At 35.4% G+C, this 25222-nt stretch overlaps 1 protein-coding gene across 2 annotated transcripts in view; it reads left to right on the forward strand.

Moving 5' to 3' along the window:
* Nucleotides 1-25222, forward strand: part of SYNE1 (spectrin repeat containing nuclear envelope protein 1) — a 212762-nt gene that overhangs the window by 33229 nt on the left and 154311 nt on the right. For both annotated transcript variants that reach the window (XM_087939369.1, XM_087939379.1), the window contains exons 24-41: nucleotides 1421-1574; nucleotides 1905-2533; nucleotides 4125-4304; nucleotides 4796-4946; nucleotides 6023-6181; nucleotides 8056-8238; nucleotides 9370-9471; nucleotides 11061-11264; nucleotides 12097-12304; nucleotides 12998-13110; nucleotides 14216-14421; nucleotides 15650-15805; nucleotides 16494-16785; nucleotides 17598-17770; nucleotides 18343-18652; nucleotides 19646-19810; nucleotides 21262-21618; nucleotides 24467-24603. In XM_087939369.1, the coding sequence (XP_087795495.1) occupies nucleotides 1421-1574; nucleotides 1905-2533; nucleotides 4125-4304; nucleotides 4796-4946; nucleotides 6023-6181; nucleotides 8056-8238; nucleotides 9370-9471; nucleotides 11061-11264; nucleotides 12097-12304; nucleotides 12998-13110; nucleotides 14216-14421; nucleotides 15650-15805; nucleotides 16494-16785; nucleotides 17598-17770; nucleotides 18343-18652; nucleotides 19646-19810; nucleotides 21262-21618; nucleotides 24467-24603 (3879 nt within the window). The remainder of the gene's footprint in view (nucleotides 1-1420; nucleotides 1575-1904; nucleotides 2534-4124; nucleotides 4305-4795; nucleotides 4947-6022; nucleotides 6182-8055; nucleotides 8239-9369; nucleotides 9472-11060; nucleotides 11265-12096; nucleotides 12305-12997; nucleotides 13111-14215; nucleotides 14422-15649; nucleotides 15806-16493; nucleotides 16786-17597; nucleotides 17771-18342; nucleotides 18653-19645; nucleotides 19811-21261; nucleotides 21619-24466; nucleotides 24604-25222) is intronic.

Genomic DNA, 25222 nt, shown 5'->3' on the forward strand with positions numbered 1-25222 from the left:
TTTTTCCAAGCAATATAACGATTAGTTCTAATGTTATGCTCAGTCCAAGTCTTGTTATGGCTTGGCATTATGTGTAAACCTAGCTAGAATTATCCCCACATTCAGATTTCCAAGTTGGGATATAGTTCCAGATGTTTTTGTTTGTTACTGCCTGGATGTTCTCTGGAGAAATGAATAACGAAAGTAGTATTGATTATTAGTTTACTGTGTCTATTGTCTACTGTGCTTTTCTTCACTTTCTTTTCCTGCTCTATGGTTTAATCTTATGCTCTAGTATAAAGTGAGATAACTTGGAGAGGGGACATGTGTGTGTGTGTTTGTGTGCGTGTGTGTGCAAATGACTCTGCCAGGACCTTACCACTGTCATTACAGTTGTTCATTGTAAGAATTTTATATACATTGAAGGTTGAATTAATGACCTTTTGGATATATCCATATATCCACACACATTGTCACACACACATTGACATATATTTTTTTTATTTCATCTTGTTAATTAGAACTTAATTCAATTCTTATGACATGACATTAGTCATTCAAGATCCAAAAGATTGTGTGTTTCGTGTGTTTTTAGTTTTCCTGCACCACCACAATATATAGTAGCTGCTTCTCTGGAAATGTCTATTTATTCAAATGTTATTTATTTTCATTTAAATTCAATTTATAGTTAGAATTCTCAGACTAAATGTGCATTATAAAAGCAACTACAGAACCTAGCCAGTGAAAATATATCCTGTTCATTATGATGCTTTGGCTATTGTATTATGCTTGCTTTCATTTTGTTTTGTATTTTCTGATTAGGTTTTTTAGTACTTTTTTGGTGGACTATTAGCTGCCCAGCATCATGTATAAAATCTTTGGCCATATAAATTATTTAAATTAATGGATTAAATAATCCCATTATTAAGTTAACAGGCTGAAAAAAGAAGAAAGCTTGGAAGGCTGTTTAAAAATCAAGTTGCACAATGAGTGATTTGCATCACTTTTTAATTGGTCAATTTTCTGTTTCAGAACTTTGGTGTACTTTAAACAGGGCCTTTTCAGTACATCTGGGGATCTGTAGAAATATGGAATGATATGCAGAAAACATTTCCTGAGATTGATTTATAATTTGAATAGAGATATAATGCATATATGATTGTGCCATGTTTTTTTTAAGCATAATCTCATCTGAGTTGTATGGCTCCTCAATTCCCTGGATAGATTGTTGTATCACATCATATGGCCTTTTTATTGTATTGTTTTGTTGTTCGTTGTTACTGTTTGTTGTATTGTTGCACATATCCTCAGGCATAAAGGCAAACCTAGTATTCTGACAAATTTCACCCTTTTCTAGTACTGAGGTTTTAAAAGCAAAAACTATTGAAAGTTCTGGTGAAAGAGTAAATGCTATATACTTACTAACCCTGGTATCTTCTAGGATAATTTTCCTACAATCTGTGCTTGATGAACACAGACAGTATGATGAGCTTCTCCTCAGTTTTTCTGAATGGATCAAGCAATTTCTCTGTAAACTACAGCTGACATCAGAGATTGATATAACTGATCAACAGTCTGCTATATGTCAAAATAAGGTAAAATAATTCATAATGAACCAAATAAGAGCATTTCACCGTAGAAGTTCTGGGACATCTTTAGTAGAACACAAGTTCTTCCTCATAAATACCTACATCCCAAAGAACCATCTCCATCTGTCCGGTTATTTCTCAGAAATTGCAATGGCAGTATAAAGAGAAGTCTTTTTTCTTCTTTGCATTCTGTCTCCTGCTCGCAACCGAAGTGCAGGGTGAGCTTTGCAACTTGATAATTTCCAAACTGCTATTGCAATAGCAAGACATATACCTCTCATGTCCCTAAGCAAAGGCTTACACATTTTTAAAGAAACCTTTCTCTTGTTCTTATAGGAGCATAAATTAGAAGTGGAAGGAAAAGAAAAAGAGCTACAGAGTCTGAAGAGCCATGTTGAAAAGTTGTGTTCTTTCACTCAACCAGAAGATCACAGTGTTTTCCAAAATAAGGTTGAGGACTGTCTCCAGTTGTACCAAGAGGCTGATAAAGTAATCAACTGCCGTCAAGATGTTCTTCCCCATCTCAAGGCTTTTTTAGAGCTTCATATCTCTGCATCACATGTACTTCACCAGTTGAGACAAAAGGTAGAAACAATGAAAAACATAGACAAGTCAAAATCCGAAATGCTGAAGAAGAAGCTAAGTGAGGTCATTCAAGATATCAACAAACTTGAATCTACAGCAGCCAGTTTAGATGTATCCCTTACTAAAGCCCACTACCATCTAAAACAAGGAAGCTCTCAGCAGAGGAGTTCCAGCAGTATCATGGCTGATAACATCTGTATGGAACTGGAATCCATTCAGTCTTTGCTTGGATCTAAGCAAAGTGAAACAGAGGCCCTTAGTGCACTGTGTTCATCCATCCTAGAGCGAAAGGAACATCTCTTAAAACGAATTGAAGATCTTGAAGAAAGGGCTGACAAGGAAGGACTGAAAGAACCAAACCTTCAAGAAGTTCAGCAAAGGTAAACAGAAATCACAGCAGGTTCCCAGCAGCATTAGATTTATAATAACTCGTTTCAGTAAGCAAGCATCTGATTCTTAGTCAAAACTTCATTTTGTGTAGTTTCACCTATATTGGACCCAAACTGCTGCACCCAGACTGATTTCTATATTTGCTATGTATTTATGCTCTTCCCTCATCCTGTAAACAATGCTAAATTTAAGTAGTTGTAATGACTAGGCATCTTCAGACCAAGGGCTGAAAGAAATTGTGTATATATTTTGCTACTATTTTCAATAAAGCCTAAAAATAATAGCACACATAATAATCCTGGAATGAAGTATAGATTGGGCCACTTTTTTCTACAAAGATTTTTCCCCCTCATTTGTTGGATTGGTATTGTACACTAAGCTAAGAACAGACAACTAAGAGTTGCAGATAGTTCTAACTATAATCCTTGATATGGTCAGGCTGGGAAGCAGTAATGGCTTGTTATATAAAGTGCCTTTTTATTTGTTTGTTTTGTTTATATATTGTATTTCAAGATTGCTCATCTTATCCACAGAGTGACTCTGTGTGTCTTGTTAGCTCTTAAGGTATAAATCCTGATTCAGTTAATCAAAACAGAAATAACTGTACCATAATGTTTTGCATGTTACAATTTCCTTTTTTAGTAGGCGTGTATTGTGGTGAGTGAATATCCACTATATTGTTGTTCCTTCAAGACAGTATTGACACCTAGTAATTGCCTGGCAAGTCCCTACAATTTGGCAAGATTTTTAGAAGGGGTTTTTCAGCACCTTCTTCCTTAGTTAAAGGTTTCTAATGTAATCCTTACATCCATTATATAGTTTGACTGCAATATTTGCTTAGACAGCTCTGTGATTACATTACTGTGGACTGGAAACATTGACACCTTTCCTAGTAGATGATTTATCACTCTATATATTCCCTAGACATAAATATAATACCAAAGGCTAAACTTGTATTTGTTATATGCCCAAATCTTGTATTATGAAAAGAAATATTGATATGCTGGGGAAATACTCTTTTTTAAACTTATTTATTTTTGGCTATAAGTGCAATGTATAAACTCAAACCAATTATCTCAACCATTACTTAATGTAGATTGATTTTGAACTGTGAATATTGTGGTTGATGCAGCTAATCTAATTAAAATATTTTCCTCCATCCGCTGATTTTTGTAACCAGATGAAGAGATCAGGATAAATCTGACTCTTTTGTGGTATGTTAATGGGTCCTGATAAAACAGTACTATGATACCTAAGTATAGTGTTTCAGATGTTAGCGTTTATGTTTAAGAATATAATGCAACTGAAGCAGAGACTATTACATAGATATTATTAAACATTTCTTTAAGTTTTCCAAAACCAAGTTTGAAAGTGTGATATACGATTATAGATTTTTTTAATGATAGTTGTATTGATAGAAATGCTAAAACTGTTATCAGTCAAGCTTCTAGAAAAATTCTATTAATATAACCATAGTTTCCTCCAGAGTTTCCTCAAAGATACTAAAACAGATGCTATATTTATTTTGTAATAATGGACACAGAAACAAATTAAAAATATAGTTAATGTTTTACTTTACAGGTTAAGGATTTTTAACCAGCTGGATGATGAACTGAATTCTCACCAGCATGAATTGAAATGGCTAATGAGCAAAGCAAAGCAAATTGCTTTAAAAGATAATCATTTGGTCCCAACAATTGACAAAGAAATTAATCGTTTGGAAGCAACTTGGGATGATACAAAGAAACTAATCCAAGAAAGGTAAGTTAGTTATTTACTTATTTATGTGCCATTATGTCAAGTTTAACTCTTGGTTTTATTAGCCTCTTAATCAGCTTTCAGTAATCATAGATTTGTTGTATAATCATTGAGAATGCTTATATTTGGGACCATGAACATAATTTTGAGAGCATATACTTCTAGGACAAAGAGAACAGTATACTGGAAAAGCTTAGAGTAGTCCTTCCTTTTCTAAAGTTTTATTTTTTAGCTGGGAGTAGATAGAAATGCAAGCAATACTCAGATCAAATAACTTGCTAATTGCTTACTGTAATATAATTGCATTACTTTAACTCCTGCTATGTGTACTTCAGTTTTCTAATGCCATACATATATTGTAGTAAATATCTCATAATAATGAAAGAATTAGAGGAATGAAGTCATAATCCAGTAAGAAATGTTATCTATCAAACCAGTGTCAGCCAACAAAATATGCTCTGGTGTCAATGTCACAGTGATTCTTTCCTTTTCAGGCAGGAGCAGTGCTGCATCCTTCTTGATATTATAAGAGAGTATCACAATCTGAAAAGTGCAGTTTCTAAAGCAATGGATGTTGCCAGTGCTGTAACAGTGGCCAAAGCCATGCTAAAAGACCAGGGAGATGTGCGAAGGGCCTTATCAAAGGTAGTTTTGAAATATCTTTGTCTTAAAAAAATCTTTGTGGAATGTATATTAGTTTCTTAATCAATTCCTTAAATCTTCACTTTTGAGGACGGATCTTTATTTCTTTGCAATGAGTGGTTAGTTTTTAATTAAAATGAAATGAGCAGCAGAGGACATATTTCAAGTATTCAAATCAAAATTGAGGTATGTTCACAGAAAAGAATATTACCTCCAAAGTCAGATATATCCACAGGAAGGTCGCTTTAGTATAATGCTCCACTTCTATTGGTGAATGAAAATCAACTTGACTGTTTTCTTCCCTGGTATAGACCACAGCAAAGAACTCCCACAGCAAGGAAGTTCCCTAGTTATTTAGGCCCTCTTTAGCTTCTTTGAATTCAGGTTCTCTTAGTGCCATGATGGCGAACCTATGGCATGCGTGCCAGAAGTGGCACATAGAGCCACTTCTGCCGGCATGCGAGAGGTTGCCTGGGAGAGCTCCACTGCACATGCACGTGTGCCCCCACCAACCAGCTGATTGCCATGCATGCATGGGGGAGACATGCGCATAGGAGATGCATTCACATGCACAGAGGCATACAACATGTGGGGGATTTGCATGCGCATGCACAGAGGTGTGCAGTGCTTATGCAGGGGGTCACACGCCCATGCGCAGGGGGCAGGGGAGTCGCACATGCACTGCATCATGGGTTGCACTTTTGGCACGCAACATGGAAAAGGTTAGCCATCACTGTCGTAGTGCCTCCTATTTTCACATCCTACAATGCTTCAAGCTTATAGCCAGTGCTGTATGATGCTATATTTAGTTGTTATTGAATTATTGAATAGTTGAATAGTACTATTGTACTATTGAGTTACAATAGTAGCTACAGACCAACATTAACAATAATTATTGAGCAGTGAGTGAGATAAAATGGACTTGGAATTTTATGACTTATCTTAAAAACTTTGTACCGCTGCATTATGCAGGAATGTTTTCTTTTTTCAATAAAGGGTTGCAGTCTAAAATAAATTAAGGAGGATGGATGGTGAATCTATTTATGCTGTGGATAACAATAATATGTTCCTGTTTGTAGCATGAAGCAGCCAGGAACGAGCTAAACGATAGACAGACTGAACTGGATGCCTTCACTAACAAAGGAAAACACCTCATTGCAGAGCTGAAAAAGATACCAAACTGTGATGCTCAGATGATAAAAACTGAAGTGGACAGTACCGTGGACAAATGGCTAGATGTGAGTGGTATATTTGAAATAAAGTTTCCAATAAATACAAACTCAAATAAAAGCTTCTTGTGAGAAATAGAATACAGTTAATCCTTGACTCACAACCATTCATTTAGCAATCGTTCAAACTTATAATGGCACTGAAGAAAGTGACTTATCATTGGTCGTTGCACAACTGCTACAACATCCCCATGGTCATGTGATCAAAATTGGGTACTTGGTAACCAACACATGTTTAGGACAGTAGCAGTGTCTTGGGGTTATGTGATCACCGTTTATGATATTCCTAGCTGGCTTCTGACAAGAAAAAAATGGATTCACTTAACAACTGTAATGAACTATGTCAAAAAGGTTGTAAAATTGGACTCTTGACAAGTGCATTGTTTAGCAACAGAAATTCTGGACCCAATTGTGATCATAACTCAAGGACTACCTTTACTTTATTCTAAAAAAACTTTTCTCTTAGACAGAATTTGGATATTATAGTATAACACACATTCAGTCAGTATCTTGGGAGTATAATTACTAGCAAGTTGACTCTTGCAGGAGTAATTTGGAAATATTTTTTTTTGTTTTTTCTGTATTTCACATAAAATTATGTGGTTTGTGATGTTGTGGCTCAAATTTAACATAAATAAGTTTGTTTTTCTTTTCATAATTAAGAGAAATGTGTTTATGAACCTGGTCATTTCTATTATTAATTTCCCAATTCATAGTTAAGGCACCAATTACACATCTATTTTAGAATATAGTTAATTGAAGAATTTTATTTAGTAGTAGTTTAGTTGGGAAATTGGATTACAAAAGTGTTATAAAATTTTAAGAATTAGAGCAATTTTGAAATTTAATAGTAGTGTAGTTGGGAATTTTTGTCACATATGTCTTTTTCACATATGGTGAAAATGATACCATCTACCCAACCATAAACAATATTCCAGTGACCAGGGTGGGAGATGTTAGCCTCACCAAATAGTTAATAAATTAATGACAACTCATGACCTCCATCAATTGAGAGTTCTTTAATCAAATAATAGTCTAATTATCATGTTGCTAATGGAGGGAGGAGAGATTCTGGGGCCCTCAGCTTTGGGGCCCAATAGGACTTGATCCTTTCTCCCTTGCTATGTAAAACCACTGTGTGATAGTCATTTCTGCACCCTCACTGGACAGGCAATGTGGTGGATGTTCTGACCAGTTGCCTACAAGCTACTAGAGTCTGGATGGGTAAAACTAGACCCAAGCTAAACCTAGAGCAGTTGATTATAAGCGATGTCCCACCCTCCTGACATCCAGATGATTCCTCTCCTTGCTGGGCTTCAAGGAGTTTTGATGACATTTCTCATTAGGAAAGTATTCAAGGAGTTTTAATGACATTTCTCATAAGGAGACAATTAAGATGGACTTGCCTTTGTTAAAGGTAAAGATAAAGGTTCCCTCGCACATATGTGCTAGTCATTTCAGACTCTAGGGAGCAGTGATCTTCTCCATTTCAAAGCCGACTAAATGCCGAAGGCGCTGTTACCTTCCCACCAAAGGTGGTCCCTATTTTTTTACTTGCAGTTTTACGTGCTTTCGAACTGCTAGGTTGGCAGAAGCTGGGACAAGTAACGGGAGTTCACCCCATTATGCGGCACTAGGGATTTTGACTGCTGAACTGCCAACCTTTTGATTAACAAGTTCAGTGTCTTAGCCAATGAGCCACCATGTTCCTTTTGCCTTTGTTAGGTAGTGCCATTAGGGAATGTTTGTTTTGTAGATTATTATTTTTTTAATATTGTTATCACTTGATGTAAACTACTTAGAGCTCTATGGAAATGAGTAGCTTGCAAGCTACAGTGGATGGAATAGAATGAAATGATGTGCTCTCTTTCACTGCTTAACAGGTTTCAGAAAAAATTGAAGACAATATAGATAAGTTGAGCGTTACCGTGACTTTGTGGGAAGACATACTAGCCATCCGTGATAATATTGAAGGATGGTGCAACAACGCCATCTCCCAGTCAAATGATATCATACACAACTTGGCAAGCTGTCAAGGAACTGAAGTTTTCTTGGATGAATTTCAGGTGCCATAATACACAATATTTATTATTTCCAATTTTAAATTCTTAGCACATGTTAAGATTAGAAGAATGGAGTATAATATAAGTAGACAGTCTAAGCTATGTGCTTATATTTTTGTAGCAGAATTGCCCCTAGTTGTAAAAAGAAAGTCCAGCCCCCTTCTCAGTCTACAAATCCTATACAATTTCACACAAATAGTTGTCCAATATCTTCTTAAAAACCTCCAGTGTTGGAGCATTCACAACTTCTGGAGGCAAGTCATTCCATTGATTAATTGTTCTAACTGTCAGGAAATTTATCTTTAATTCTAGGTTGGTTGTCTCCTCAATTAGTTTCCATCCATTGCTTCTTGTCCTGCCATTGGATGCTTTGGAGAATAGCTTGAGCTCCTTTTCTTTGTGGCAGCCCTTTAGATATTGGAACACTGCTCTCGTGTCACCCTTAGTCCTTCTTTTCATTAAACTAGACATAGCCAATTCCTGCAACTGTTATTCATATGTTTCAGCCTCCAGTTGTTCTTCTCTGTACTGTTTCTAGAGGCTCAACATCTTTTTTAATATCATGGTGACCAAAACTGGATGCAAGTGTGGTCTTACCGAGGCATTACAGAGTAGTACAAACACTGTTCTTTTTACTGGCCATTCAAAGTTACAATGTGCTGAAAAAGTAACTTTACACTGCACCCTACACTTACAATTGTTGCCATGTTCCTCTGGTAACATGACCGAGACTTGGATTCTTTGCAACTGTCAGTTTTTTATGCAATGTCCCACATTTACCTCATTGCTATTTCTGCACTTCACAGCCAGCTCCCAACAAGCAACATTAATGAGGAAACCAGCACTAGAAAATCACAAGTTGCAGTCAAGAGATGTCTCATTGAACAACCATCTAAGTTAGCAATTGAGTTATTGGTCCCAATTGTGATAATTAAGTGAGGACTACCTGTACCCTGAGTGGTATAACTCTTCATTGTATTTCTTTCAGTTGGAGCAACAGTGTGCCAGGAACAAAATATTTATATTTGCTATATTCCAAGTGCAATCTTTTAAATTTTCCTTACCTGAATAATGGCAAATGTTAACATATGACACAAATTGAGACATTCATTTCCCACATGTGTTCCTTTGCAGTCTCAGGTGAAGCACAAAGAAGAGAAGTTGGAGAAAATGACTTCGAACATATATGAGCTTAAAAAAGTGGTAAATTCAGAAGAACTTCCTCCAATTCTTCTGGTAAGATAGGCTTTTCTGATTGTGGAGGAGGGGTGTCAAGTCCAGGAAATCAGGAGTCCAAAAAGTTCAAATGAATATCGGTTTATTGTATACTAATGCTCTCTACATGAATCTGATCTACTAAAGGTCAAAGGAAATAGGTGGTAAATAAGAATCAGTGGAATTCAAGTTGGGTAAGACTTAAATTTCTTGTGGGTGCAAAAAGACTCGAAGCCGATGACATATTTGACCCCTCCCTTGCATTCAGTCTGGTTATCTCCTACACTGGACATGGTTTTGGCCAGGAACCTTTTTCCGTGCTATTTTTTAGGGTTGTAGAAAAAGGGGTTAAAAGGCAAAATTGATATGTTTCTGTAAGAGTTCAGATATGTAAGTTCTGCAGAGCTGAGGCATTCATTTCACTCTTTAAAATCTCCCCAACAACTCTATATTAGAGGAAGTATAAATTGTTCATCCATTGGATCAAAGGTGATGTTAAGGCTTTTGTAATCTACAATTTATTTGGAGTACTGGATAAGCATTTATTTGGAGTATTTGATAAGCATTGTTTAAATCAATAAAAATATATTTAGAAATGTTCCAGTTAAAAGATTATATTCAAAGACAGAATTTACCCATTATATAATCTCTTCTAGGAAATAGCTACTGATTTTGATTCTTCTATTATACATGGCCTTGTTGTGAAAATTTTCTTTAAAAAAAAGCATTGTATGAAACAATATCGTATATGCATAATTTCCAGCACTGTAATCAAATTCATTTATAAATTTATGAAATTTATTTGCTGCCCATTTCAGTTCCAATGATCCTTCTCAAAAACCAATCTGGAAGCAAAATGGGAAACTTAAAAATAAAGTGGCAGTTTTTACATACACAAAAACTATTAGAAATTCAAAAGTAAATAAATCAATACATCTTGTACATTATTTAATAAGTGTCCACGCATATATATTTGATAGCAAAGAGATACAAGTGAACTCTAATGATTTTCCACTTGGTTTATGATTAGCCATATTGATAAGTATCTATAAATTTCTAGGCTTATAGAAAGTGCTAGAAAAGTTGATTTCATTGTCTATAGAAAAAAAAATATCAGGGTTGATTCAATGACAAATAAAACTCCCTTTGTTTTCAGGAACATTTTAAAGTGACTTTTCTTATTTTGTATTCCAAATTTTTAGCAAGAATAGAACTGAAGTTCACAACAAACTACCAGCTTGACAAACCATCTAATGCTGTGTGGCAGAGCAGAGAAAAATAATATAAATATAATATAAATATATTTTATTTTTTTATAAAAATATAAAAATATGCATCCCTGATCAAAGTCATTTTACTTGTGGACTGAAAAATATGCTATAATATTTGATTAAGAACCATCATTATATTATAAAACCTTTTTTTTTAAATCAGGCCTAAAATTGGCCTAAAAAATTTCTTCTTTTACTTTTAGTAGGATGGTTTGTCTATTTGTTTGTATTTCACCAAAACAATGCAAATATACCTTACTATCATATGACTGCCACTTTTATAACTTTATTTTGGAATAGTCTTTATTAATATTTTAATGTATCTATATTTACTTCTAGTTTTTAGATGTTGATTTAAAGAAGAAGATAATGCACAGCAAAACAATGTATGATAAAGCTAAAGAAACTTTGAAAGATTTTAATTCTCAGAAGACACAGTTATATAACTTTATTACTCAGATGGAAAACTGGTTTGTCAATACAGAAGAATCACTATTAAACTGCATTCATAGTCAGGTTCCATCAGATCTTGGGACAGTCAATGTAAGTAGCATAAAACTAATAAACAACTTGTTGAGGAAATTGGAATAAAAATATGGGGCATTCACTTTGTTATCAACCCCTTAAATTAGAACAAATAGTGAACAAATCCACTATTTGAAATATTTATCCATTAGAGGTTAATTGCCATTTCATGGGAAGAAAAAAAAGTGAGGTCAGAGTTTAACAGTCTGTGCTGAAATCATTTAAAATGTCCCCGACCACATGACTGTAATTAATGTCTTTTGAGCAAAATGTATTTACCTCAAAAAAATACACTTTTTGTTTTTGTTTGTGAATTTCCTCAATCTCCAAGAAAAATTAGACTTTCAGACTGAGGAAATAAGAGCGCTTGATAAAGTGTTCTTCTGTTCACATTATATAGATATGTCAACATGATCAGGACCATTATTTAATTAAAAATGCAGTACTTTGGACTGCTTGATTCCCCCAGATTTAGGGATTATTCAATTTGTGTGTAGTCCAGTTTTGCCCTGACTAGAAATTTTAGCACAAAATTTTTTTTCACAAAGAATTGGGACTTAGTTATCTTGAAGTTTGGCAAAGTAGATCCATCAACATTTCTTTTAAAAGTAGTTGCTAAGCTTTGGCTATTAGTTAGTATTTTAAGGACTTCCTCCATTTTCAGTTGTTTTTTCCTTGGATGAGAAGTGAAACATTTTTGAATAAAAATACCAAGAAAGTCTTTGGAAAAAGCACCTTTGGAACAACCATGACCTGGATGATTGATAATCTCCATAGACAGTCAATAAAACAGTGTTTAATTAATGTTATAATGTATCTAAATGTTCTAATGATATCATTGTTCCTTCAGAAAATACAGAAGGAAATTCGCCAACAGCAGAACAATTTTGATTCTACACAGGAAATGCTTAATGGTCTCTGCCGCAAATATCCATCTTTGGAGTTGGAAACTCTCGGAGGCACTATAACGTCCCTGATAAAGAAGTATGAAGCTGTGAATCAGCTGAGTTTGAAAACACAGGCTTCTTTACAGGAGTCCCTAGAAAAACATTTCTTACGTGAGTTTTCATGGAGTTTAATATATGAATCATCTAGCCCACAGGAATGTATGCTAGAAACAAATATGCCAGTATTAGAATAAAGTTTCCATTTATATCATGAATTAATTTAGGGGTTAGGTTTTCATACAATTCCTGTTATAGAAAGTATATTTTATAGATATTTCCAAGTCCTCTACTGCTTGGTTTCATGGACACAACAGTAATTTTGAAAAAGTATCCTTGCTATTACTAATATTATATATGTGGATGGGAGCAAGCACAAATATTGGGTATATTTTATGCATGCATGGAAACATGTGCTTTCAGTGTTTGAGTATATATAGGTGACCATGGACAAGTTTCCTTTCTTTTTCTGACAATATGCTTCCACTTCCTCTATGAATTGTAGAATTCTATCCTGGCTACTTAACTTCTTATATCATGGCTTCCCTATTCCTTGTTCTGAATTCCTGAGATCATCTTAGGCTTCCTGTGACTTCCTAACTTTTATTTTCATTTTGTTCTGTTAGTTATGTTTGGAAAGCTACCACCTGCAGTCTCTTGCTATCTTTTCCATAGGCTATTGTGAGATCTTGTGAGTCCAGAACCATTGTACTGTTGTACTGTTCTTGGTGAATTTTAAGTATAGAATATATAAATCAATGTTACTGTATTATGTTATAATGCTTGATATCTCCTTTTTTTAAAAAGAATCTATGGAGGAATTTCAAAAATGGTATTCTAATCTGAAGATTGCAATAAAAGATATAAATATTGCAACTGGGGACAGTAAAGCTATTGAAGCAAAACTCCACAAACTACAGGTAAGTTTGCAGGAATGAGTGAGTGCCATGTTGCTCAGCTTGCAGACGTTTCTAGATAATATTAGGAAATCACTGAGCAATTCTTTTTGTGATTGATGTATATGTTGTCAAATCACTATCTTACAAAGGTCAAACAGTGACTTTACATCACAGTGTGCAAGAGACAGTATGCATTATTAATGACCTTTTATAGTTATTTCATAGAATCCTGATCCAAACCAAGAGTGTTGTTCAAAAAATATTAACACTTTCTTATAATATTGGTGTAGTGTACAGTTTGGTATAGTCATTAAGGAACTAGGGCAGAGCCTGGGAGACTCTGAGTTTAGTCCCACCTTCAACAGGAAGCCAACTGGGTGAACTTTAACCTATCTCTCTCTCTCTCTCAGCTCTAGGAAGAGAGCAAAAACAAACCATTTCCCCAAAACTTACCAAGAAACTGCAGAGACTGGTCCCAGCAGTTTCTAGAAATCAACTCCGCCATGAAGTTACAGGAAAAAATAATAATATAGAAAAATCATAAATGCTTCTGGGATTTCAGATACTTTCTCATCATTGAAAAGTTGTACATTAATAAATGTTATCTATATAATTTCAATTATGGTCTATTAGTTGTTATATAAAACTTAACTGTTAAGTGTAAGTACTAGAAAGGTACATTTTTAATTTGGTAAAATCAAAATCAGTAACCCACAAAAATTATAGTATTAGCTATTTTTACAATGCTAACACTAGTAGTGTTTGTGCAATTCAAAAAAATGTTTCTTGAATGCAGAAAACGTATAAGAAAGCCTATTGTTGGGATGTACTTATTTATTTATTCTGCCACAAATCAAATTACATAAATAATTTGCCACTTTGTTTCCCATTTGTCCAGTCTGAAAAAAAAATCAATTTCAATCAAATCAAATATTTCTGTTATTGCTACTATATTATTATTCAGCATAGATTAATTACCTACATGCATAGATAAATAGTGTAGATTTTGTAGTTTTTCTTTTTGAAAGTTAAATATAAAATAAAAATTAGATATAAAGTCTCTTCAAATCTATTTGCCTTCTCATCATTCTTTACCCTTATAAATTTGTATATTTGTTTTACTCAGAAAGTGCTAGACTCTTTTAATGAAGGAAAGGCTAAACTGGAGTCAGCCTGCCAGGAAGGAGAAAATCTATGTACTTACTTGCCTAAATCATCTGTGAATAGTATTCAAGAACAGATATCTAAAGCTCATCAGGACTTTGAAGCATTTCTAAAACAATGTTTGAAAGATAAACAAGCTTTGGAAGAATGCATTGCAGAGTGGGAAAGGTAAGTTTCAGCTAGCCATATTTTATGCAGTATATACAGTAGATATGTTCCTTATGCTACACCTAAATTAACAGTAAAAATACAAAATAGTCTCAGTAAGGACTGCACATTCATTTTACTACTTCTGTCTGGCCTTCTTCAAGTGTAGTTTTAGCATATAATTAGAAAAAAGGGACTAATGGCCAACACAGTAGCAGTGTCAATGTTCTGTAAGATATATTATTCAGTGGTGGGATTTTAAAATTTTTTATTACTGGTTCTGTGGGTGTGTCTTGGTGGGGTGGCTTTGTGGGAGTGGCAGGAGAAGGATGCTATAAATCCCCATTCCCTCCCCACTCCAGGGGAAGGTTACTGCAAAATCCCCATTCCCTCTCCACCCCGCTAACCTGCTTTCCAGCTCCTTTCTTCTGTGCAGGGCAACAAAAGAAGACCCAGCTGATCAGCTGGACTCGGGAGGCAGAGAATAGATGGGGGCGGGGCCAGTCAGAGGTGATATTTGCCAGTTCTTGAAAATTTCCACTACCAGTTCTCCAGAACTGGTCAGAACCTGCTGAATACCCCACCTCTGGTATTATTGCATTTTTTATTTCAGTGATATTTAGAAGGTAATATTTTCAGTAAAATGCATAATTTTACAGAGACAAGGTAGTATTGAATGTTCATTTCTACATGATCAGAAACAGATTGAAGGTTGACTGGAAATCTGTTGTTGGGCATCCTTCTTGCCATCTGCTTTTTGGAGATGAAACTCCTGCTTTTCAGAATCTCTGCATGATTTGCAACCCTATTTAGAGCATTACACCCATTAAATCCACTGGAGGAGGGAGATGGGGCTGTTGGTGATTCGTAGTAGAAGAATAGAAGCATAATGGATCTACTTTGCTGCTCACATAATTATCATATGAAAGTTTAATTGCTTGAATGTTTTGGGAATAATCTTTGCAGTGTCTTCAGTTTCTTCCTTGACTGTGATAATAAATGCACACTGTGCCAGTTTAGAATTGGTAAAGTTCCAGAGTTACAGTAATTCTCATGGTTTGCTTTGCCATATTTAGATGCTTGCTAAGTATTTTTAGAATACTTACAGCTGCAGAGAAGTATGTTTTTGTCAGGGTTGTTCAAAACATTGGTGTTCTTGATAAGACACATCTAGATGAAGTAGGTGCATGTTGCATCCTGTATTTATCCAACAATAGTGATACTGTTTTATTTGCTTGTTTTATTACAGTTTTGAGAACCAATGCAAGAGCTGGAGTTTATGGCTTCATGAAAAGGAAGAAAGGATAAACACAGAAGCTCTAGGGGAACACAAACAGCACATCCCAGACAAGAAAGATGCGGTACAGAAGATAGAAGCCTTTTTGGAAGAACTTCTGCTTGCAAGGTATAAAAGCATATTTATTAATTAATTCTTCTCTTTTCATCAGCCATACAATTATAACAATTACCCTACATTCTGTTTGTGTATTTCAGCTGTTCTGAAGTACAGCTGCAGAAAACTATAATTCTGCAAGCTTCATTATTTACAGAATTCCATAAATAACAGCGGCTTGAATTTGGTTCTAATAATGAACTATTTTATAAGAGACAACTCACATTTTTCTATTGAGAAATAAGTGAAAGTAGTTCACATATTTGAATGTGAGGCATATAATTTTATACAAGTTTTTTCTAGAATCTTTGAAAAAGGGTGATTTCTTCATAATGGCTCATTTAAAGCACAGATTGCCACTTTTTCAGCTGTATTGATTACAACTGACATACTTATATTGTTGCTGTTAATTAATCACATTAAATAAAACAGCAAGTTAGTAATTTAAGTTACCTGAGAGTCAGTCAATCATATTAGAGACTGGGTATAGAATTTAACATCTTCTAGGACGTTCCAACTTTTTATGATTGTAATGATTGCGATTTTATCTTTTGTGTGAAGCTACGTACTAGCTTTCATATCTGAACCGTATTCAAATATCTTTCTGCAATTGCGTGATTTGTCTATACTCAGAACTATATGTTTATAGATGCATTTATAACTCAGGTGTTTTTTTTTACATTTCACATTTTTTCTTCAGAGAATCCTTTGATAAACTCTCTCAAAAGGCACAGTTTTTAAGTGAGAAAGACTACAGTACTGGAATGGAGGTTCGTCTGGCCTCTCAGCAATTTTCTGCTTATCAGAATTTAATTAAGGAAGTAAAGGAGAAGCTGCGGCTCGCTCAGATAGCTCTCCAAGACCACCAGACTTTGGAAGAGGCTCTGCAGGATGTGTGGACCTGGGTGAAGGATGTTCAAGGAAAACTCAGCCGTGCTGAAGGCACCCTTGGGGACAAAGTGACCTTGGAGAAACGACACCTCCAAATTCAGGTAAAATAGCAACAGAGTAGAAGAACTGACTTCAAAGAACTTTTGTCTTAATAACATTTTAACTAAAGTTTAGGTAAAACTGGGACTGTTTCTCAGAATCAGTAATTGACCAGCCAAGACCAGGCATTCAAGCCTGCTGTGTGACCTTGAGCCAGTCATTCTCTCTCAGTCCAACTCACCCACAGGGTTATTGTTGTGGAGAAAATAGGAGGAGGAAGGTGTGTTGAATATGTTCATCACCTTGAGTTAAAGTCAGGAAATGAACAAGCATCAAACAAACAAGGTAGTTAAATTATATTTCCATCAAATGTTTCTACTTTGCCCTTTATATTTACTTTCATTTTGCAGTCTTGTTATATCTCCATAAAAGTTAACATGAAGCATTTTTAAAGAGTAAAAATGGCATCATTTTAACACCAGAGAAATTTAAATGTCATCATGAAATGTTTATGATCATCAGAGATGATGACAATCATCGGTGGTAAAATATCAATCGAATATTGATTTCCAAATAAGAAAATATCCATGAGTTTTTGTCACCAACAACCCACCTATTCCCAAAGTAGTGTTTCAAGATCACTAATAAGCCTCTAATAATAGCAAATACCTACATAGTTTTATAATAATGATAATTCTATAAGGAACAGTCAACACAAAGCAAAATCTAGGTTACAATATTTCCCATGAAAAAAGCTACATGGATAAAACATTTTGCATCTGTCATACCTGCAGAACAGGTAAAACAATCCTAAGATGTTGGATAGTTATTCCCTTTCTCTGTAAAGTATTAACTTGGAATTTTTGTGTCCTAGGAAATCCTATTAATGAAAGGAGAAGGAGAGGTCAAGTTGAACATGGCCATTGGCAAAGCTGAACAAACCCTTAAGACGAGTAATGAAGAGGGACAGAAAGTAATTCAGAGCCAGCTGCAAAGATTAAAAGACCTATGGGGCAGCATTGTCAGCACCTCAGTGAGCTGTCAAAGGTAAACCTTTATGTTGTTGCTTTTCATTCTGATTTTTTTTTTCATTCAGAGGGCACTTTATGAAATAATAATGAATTGCTCAAGATTAATGAACCCAAGATTAATGAAAAGGGGAAATTCATAAAGGAAGTTTTTCCTGCCTCTTTTTCATTTGACTGTACTTTCCTCTTTACTAGAGGAAATTAGGATCTTTGGAAAGTGTAATGTAAGACATGGATAGCTCCTGGAAGAATCATCTCAAATCCAGCATTGAGAAGAATGAATTAAAGAGGTTGCAGTATTACTTTTCATTCTCCCCTCTCGCCAACAGAAATATTGTTAAGAAAAAGGAAGAGAAGGAAGTGTGGGAGGGCACTATTTTATATAAAATATGCAGAAAGTTTTAGTGAACCCCTTCAAATCCGCAATCATTTGGAAAGCCTTTTCTTCCTTCCCCCATACTCCTTATGGTTGCTTATCTACAAACAAAATCATACTGGGGCATACATTTTGCAACATTCTTGATGTTTAAACTCAATTTATTTCCCTAAGAACTTTTCATCTTTTGGTTTCTATGTTTCTGTTATATTAAGCTTGCTGGAGTTTGTCATAAATCAGTGGAATTGCCACCTGGAGAAGAAAAGTCAGTTGGACCAATGGTTAGATTCAACAGATCACAAATTGAAAGAACCTTTGGAACCTCAGAATGGCCTGAAAGAGAAATTTTCCCAGCTGGATTGCTTCCAAGCTATTGTTTCAGAAGTGGAAGAACGTTCTAATGACCTACACCAGCTCATAGTAAAAGCCAGGGAACTGCACGAGAAAACACAGGATGATTCTTTTGGAGAAACTGCTCAAGAGGAATTGAAAACACAATTCACAAATATTGCAACAGTTGCCAAGGTAAAGATTTTGTAATATGTAGGTCACCCAGAATTATAGAAGTGTTAATCAAGAAGGTTTAAAGGTTAAAACGTATGCTAATATAATTATACAGTCAAAACAATTACATGAATTATGAAACAGGTCCAATGAATCTGGCAGGATTCCCACATTATGCTAAACTGTATTGTGCTTTTTTAAAAAATCAGCTGAACTTATAAATTCAATCCAGTCATTTGTAATCGTGGTTCTGATCTCTGATTTGAAATAGAACTAGAGATCTCATAGGAAAAATGGCAAAAATCCAACATAACTATCACCCAAAATGAAACAAGTAGGGTCAAAATCATGAAAACAACTAAAATATAACAAAGGAAAGGGGGCGAGCATAGAACAGATAGCAGGAAGAAAATAGAAGAGAGATCACAAATTGAACAGAGAATTGAATATTGAGGGAAACCCAATGCTTGTATGTCATTTGTTTTATGACATTTAACTGCATTTTGAAAAGCTATCAGTTCAAACTTAGAAGAAAGATGCAAAGAATATCTTAGCCAATGCAGCGGTTACAATTCTGGAAAACTATCAATACATTCAGAAAATTTCCAGGGTCTAATGAAGAAAGAAGCGGTACAGTCTCTGAGAATGAATGGCTAAGGAGTAAAAAGCTTCTTGACTGTAATGAGTTAGTATTTACAAATTTTCTATTTCATCCTGAGATGATACAAGATCAGATAGGTGGGCAAATTCTGGGCCCCTTCCCTTAAATGTTGCTTTCTGGTGGGACCGAGGAAGCAGTGTTTATAATATTTTTAAATCAATTTTGAAGTGTACAAAGTTCTAGATGATATTAGTGATTTTTAACCAATAGTATAATTAGACAAAAATAATGGTGCTAGGAAACCACTTCTCTTCACACTATATTCAAATAAGCAAACCTGGGTTGATTGCATCAAGCAGGAATTGTTTCAGTTCCTTAAACTCAGTTTTGAACAGTCTCCTTTTGATTTACAGGAAAAAATGAAAATAGCTGAAGATATTGTAAAAGACCATTTGTTATACCTTGATGCAGTACATGAATTTTCCGATTGGCTTCATTCAGCAAAAGAAGAGCTTCACCGCTGGTCAGACACATCAGGAGATTTGTCTGCCATACAGAAAAAATTAGCCAAAATCAATGTGAGAAATTATTTAATAGTTTAGTCATTAACTTTTGTACATGTGGGTAAACAAGTTTGCATAATGAGCTTTAATTATTAAAAAAAAAACCATCTAATTTCTTTAGAACTAGATTGGGCACTTTTTAGTTCCTCTGACTGTCTTCCTGCAGCAGAATGGAAGGCACTGAATTTTCTTGTTCTCTTTCTCTCAGTAATATTTTCCACAGGAACAAGAAAGAGGGACTTTCACAAAAAAATGCCAGTGGGATTCCTCCATTACAGGGGTATCAAACTCGCCTCATCTTGGCATCGTCACGTGACATATCATGATTTCCCCTCCCCCCTTTGCTCATGATTTCCCCCCCCCCTTTGCTAAACTGGGTGTGGGTGTGGCTACTTGTAACTGTCATAGCATCCCTAGAGTCACATGATCAAATTTGGCTGTTTGGCACCCGGCATGAATTTACGACAGTTGCAGCGTTTCAGAGTTAGGTGATCATAATTTGCAACCTTCCCAGCCAGTTCTGACAAGCAAAGTGAATGGGGGAAGCTGGATTCATTTAACAATGATGTCATTCACTTCACAACTGCAGTGATTTGCTTCACAACCATGGCAAAAAGGTCATAAAATCAGGGATGACTCACTTCACAATTGCCTTGGTTAGCGGTACAAATTCTGGTCCCAATTGTAGTTGTAAGTTGAGGACTACCCGTAGATGGAAGGACTCCTTTATCCAAAGAAAATCACCATTAAATTCAACGTATTTTTTTAATATATTCAGCTGAGCACATGGTTCTATTTAATTATATTTATAAGGATTGCCTCTGCAGGTAAACAATGATAATTAGTCTATCAAAATGGCAATTATAAAGCAATACAGAAGAAACTGTGAAACAACTGTTCTCCCCAAATCCAGTTTATATGCCATGTAGCATTTTGTAGCAATGTTGGCTATCTAATACCTAAAACAAAGTACTACATAAAATGCTTAACATAAGAACATTTTTTTTCCTCACTAAAATAATGATACTAAATTGTGGACTGACTTGCTTAAATATTTTTGCTATATCCCTCATTGCTTCTTCTAAACTTATAGATCAAAAGTGTTCAGTTAAATTGATGACACTTCTAAAAGCAACCAGATACCTTGTTTATTTTAATAAAATCCAACTCAGTACAGCACTTCTTAGAAAATGTTACCCCCCCCAACCCCCACTTCCCGTTGGATTCTTAAGTATCTTTTAAAGTTGATTGTTGTTTGTTTAGATATGGTTTGGCTTTGTTTTGTTTCTGGCTGTGCTTCTGTTTTTACTTTTCCCTTACATTTTAGCACAGTTTCACACTTTTTTGTGAAACTGCCAGCGGTTGTGAAATGAGCAATTCACAGCTATGTAAAAATGCTGCATTTTGCTTGTTCGGCTGAAGTGGATCCCGGCCATTTCGGTTACCATGGTGATATTCCATTGCAGGAGCTGATAGATTCCAGACAGACTGGTGAGGGTCGCCTCCACAGGATCCAAACGCTGGCTCCTGCCGTGAAAAAGAACACAAGCGTTCAAGGGGGCAAAGACATGGACGCCGAAATGCAGGGTCTCCAGTCCGACTGGAAGCAGTGGGAAGACAATGCTTTCCAGTCCCGAAACAGGCTGCAGGAACTGGAGAGTCAGATGGCCTGGTCAGAGCAGGAGTTTGCAGCTCAGGCTGTTGTTCTGGAGGAGGCCTTGCAACACTTCAGCACATTGCTAGCAACCTGGTCTGAAGGCCTGACCCCTCTGGACAGTAAGCACACAGACCAAGAACTAGTTGAATGCTGGCACCGAGAAAAGGTAAAATGCTTTTTTTCTGTTTGAGACTGTCATACACTTTGATATTTGGGGGGGTTGCGGAAAGAGAAGTTGCTAATGGTCAGAAGAGAGTTTTCATTCAAACAAAAACAGTGCAGAACACAAGTACTGCAAAGCGAGAACTTTAAATGACCACTTGGCTGAAAAGTTCATATATTGCAGCACTGGACTGGCACAAACTCTCCAAAGAAGATAACACACTTTGTGCTTGTTCCACCTACGTTTTTACTTTTCTTTGTTGTATGTATTTTAGTTTCAGAAAGTAGAATGTTTCGAAGCAAAATGTGCCAGCTGCTAAGTACTGTAGTTAGTAGTCTTAGTCATTACAGTTTCAAAACACCTGCATTTACATATAAAACTGCAGGATGTTAGTAATGTTGTGGAGTTATTTCACAGCTTCCTGTGTGTACTCACATTGCATTTCAATGCTCTTTTAAAAACTAAAAAAGTAGAGCCCCTTAGCAGAAGCAGAAATAAGTGTATAGAAGCCTACGTAACTCAGTTTTCCAAGATGCTTTACTCAATGGTGTGCATAAGTCTTTTTGTATGGTGAAAAAAGGCTTCTTTTGTTAGTCTGAATGTAATTTAAAATATATTCTACTAGTTTGCTTGGTTTTTGTGGGATAGCAATGGGTGCTCTTTGTTTTTCCAAATTCTACAGCTGCCCTCACTGTTCCTGCTTCCTGCTCATAAGAAATGTTCCGTAAACTCCTTTGGAGTTTAAACGAAGCACAAGGAAGTATTGTAGGAATGTTGAACTCTGCTAGAGAAACTGTAGTTGAAAGGGAAATAATACTTTTATACAGGATAGTGTATAAAAGTATTATTTCCCTTTCAACTACAGTTCAATTAAAAATTAAAGTGTGAGAGCATTACACCCAGCCAATGATAATTGGACTGAAATCTTCCTCTTCTTAGGGAGAAAATTATATTTGGACATTTGTTTAATGTTCATTCAAAGTTACAACAGCACTGAAATAATGACAAGTTCTCACACTTATGACCGTTGCACCATCCTTATAGTCACATGATCAAACTTAGGATGCTTGGCAACTGGCGTGTATTTAGGATGGTTGCTGTGACCCAAGGTCACATGACCTTCATTTGTAACCTTTTCTGTTGGTTTCTGACAAGCAAAATCAACGAGGAGAACCAGATTTGCTTAATGACTGTATGAGTCACTTAACAATTGTAGCAAAAAGGTCAAAAAAGGGGTCACAACTCACTTAACAACTGCCTTCCTTAGCAACAGAAGTTTTGGGTTCAGTTGTGGTCGTTGTGACTGTAAGTTGAGGACTACCTGTAAAAGCAATGATTTGGCATCAAGCTAACCTTTAATGATAAAATAAAATGTGGAAAATACTTGGCTACATCACAAGTTCCTAAACGATTTATATAATTAAAACGATTTTCATTCCATTTAAAACATTGGTTCAGTAATGGCTTCTCTAATTTCATGGGTCCAGAAGAGAGAGGCCTTCAGTTTAGAATGGGGGGAGCACCACATGGAAAGAACATTGGAAGAACATGGTTTTGATCAGAGCTGGAATTAGGAAACTATGATTAAATCTCATATTGGTTTCAGGATAATTTATTCCATTACTCCTTTCCAATTAACCAATTTTAAAACCATGAGATTTCATTTCAACTTGCCTAAAGATAATTGGCAGTGGATGAGGAAGGAGATGGGAGCAATACAGAAAGTCTCAAGAAGCTGCAATTTTGCAGTTACACTGTCTTCCTTAAAAGATTTCTTCCTTAAAAGTGTTTTGTTTCCAAAAAGAGAATGTCCTAACTGTTTTAAATTGTGAATATAATTTGTAATTTCTTACTGTGTTTATCATATATATGTATGGCCAATAGAGGAAAATTGTGGTTTATTATTTTTATTCAACAGATTCCAGGATTATTATGTGATTTTAAAAATGCTTAGGAGGGTAGAGTTTGACTTTATTTTAACTTTCTTTTGTTTGAGAGGGTTTACTGAACCTTTGAATAATTACTTTCATTAATTTTGTAAATAACTCCAGGTGACAAACAGCTAATACTCCCTCCTCCTCCTATTTTTCTCCTACAATAACCCTGTGAGGTAGATTGGGCTGACAGAGAGTGACTGGCCCAAAGTCACCAGGCCAGATTTTGTTCCTAGTGCAGGATTAGAACTCACAGGATCCTGGTTTCTAGCCTGATGCCTTAACCCAGGGGTCCCCAAACTTGGCAGCTTTGCTGGCTGGAGAATTCTGGGAGTTAAAGTCCACAAGTCTTAAAGTTGCCAAGTTTGGAGACCTCTGCATTAACCACTGGAGCTAATTGGCTATCTCCATACTTTCAAACCTGATTCCATTGATCAGCTGAACATTTAGTTAATCAATTCATGAATTTATTCTTTCACAACAAAACATGACCAGAATTCATGCAAAAAAGCAATAAAAATTTACTTGCTTCAAGTGAAAAATAATCACTGTAGTCTATATGCCCATTCCCATAGGAAATTCCATGATTAATCAAATTCTGTTTGTTAAAAGGCAGTTTAAAAAGCATTTTCTTAATATATATGTCTGAATTTTATCTACCAAAAAATAAAACTTGCCTAGGTGACTTGCAATTTTTAAAACCAGGAGTTTTATCTAAGAATTGGTATCCAATTTGCTTTTTTAGATAATGTGTTTGACTGACTGTGCCTCCCTTAAAACAAGTCAGATCGTGTGCTGGACTTCAAGCATCCCCTTGCACTTTGCTATCCTATCAAAGTTTTTAAAAGTTTATATGTAAATGGTGAGAGCTCTTATGCTATGTTATAATTTTTCATTATGGTTTTTTTTTTATAAAGGAAACTCTGGATGCCCTAACAAAGGCAGAGTCTATTAATGATGATATTAAGACTCGGTTAAATGATCTTTGCCGGTTTTCCAAAGATTTGAGCACCTATTCTGCAAAGGTTTCCCAGTTATTTAAAGAATATAATAGGTAAGTTTCCATCTTCTATATAAGTAGTCCTTGATTTATGACTGTAGGTTTGGTAACTGTTCGAGCTTATGACAGCACTTTTAAAAAGTGACCTATGACCTCTTATTGTACTTATAACTGCTGTTTCCCCCCCTCCCCGCATGGTCACATAATCAAAATTCAGGTGTATTGTCAAATTGGCATGTATTTAGGATGGTTGCAGCACCCCGGGGTTACATATGCAACTTTCCCAGCTGGCTTCTGACAGTCAAAATCAATGGAGGAAGCTGAATTCGTTTAACATTTCCACGACTCACTTTATGATTGTGATAATTCACTTAATGACCACAGCAAAAAGATTGTAAAATCAGATGCAACTCACTTAATGATCACCTTGCTTAGCAAAAGAATTATGGTTTTCAATCGAGGGCTTCCAATAGAAGGTTATCCTGTGTTCCCACCTACATGGTAAAGCTTTCCTATATTGTGATTGTTATTTAAATGTGTTTCAGAGCAAATTAAAATATTACACCAGTACCAAATAAAATGAATCCTTCTTTGAGCTAACTGATGCCAATTTAGAGGACACAGTTTTATTCTGATTTAGCTCATGAAAACTTCATATAGATCTGTTATATAA

Source organism: Pseudonaja textilis, chromosome 1, assembly GCF_049901715.1.
Source record: "Pseudonaja textilis isolate UNSWEBS1 chromosome 1, rPseTex1.2, whole genome shotgun sequence".
NCBI classification, from domain to species: domain Eukaryota; kingdom Metazoa; phylum Chordata; class Lepidosauria; order Squamata; family Elapidae; genus Pseudonaja; species Pseudonaja textilis.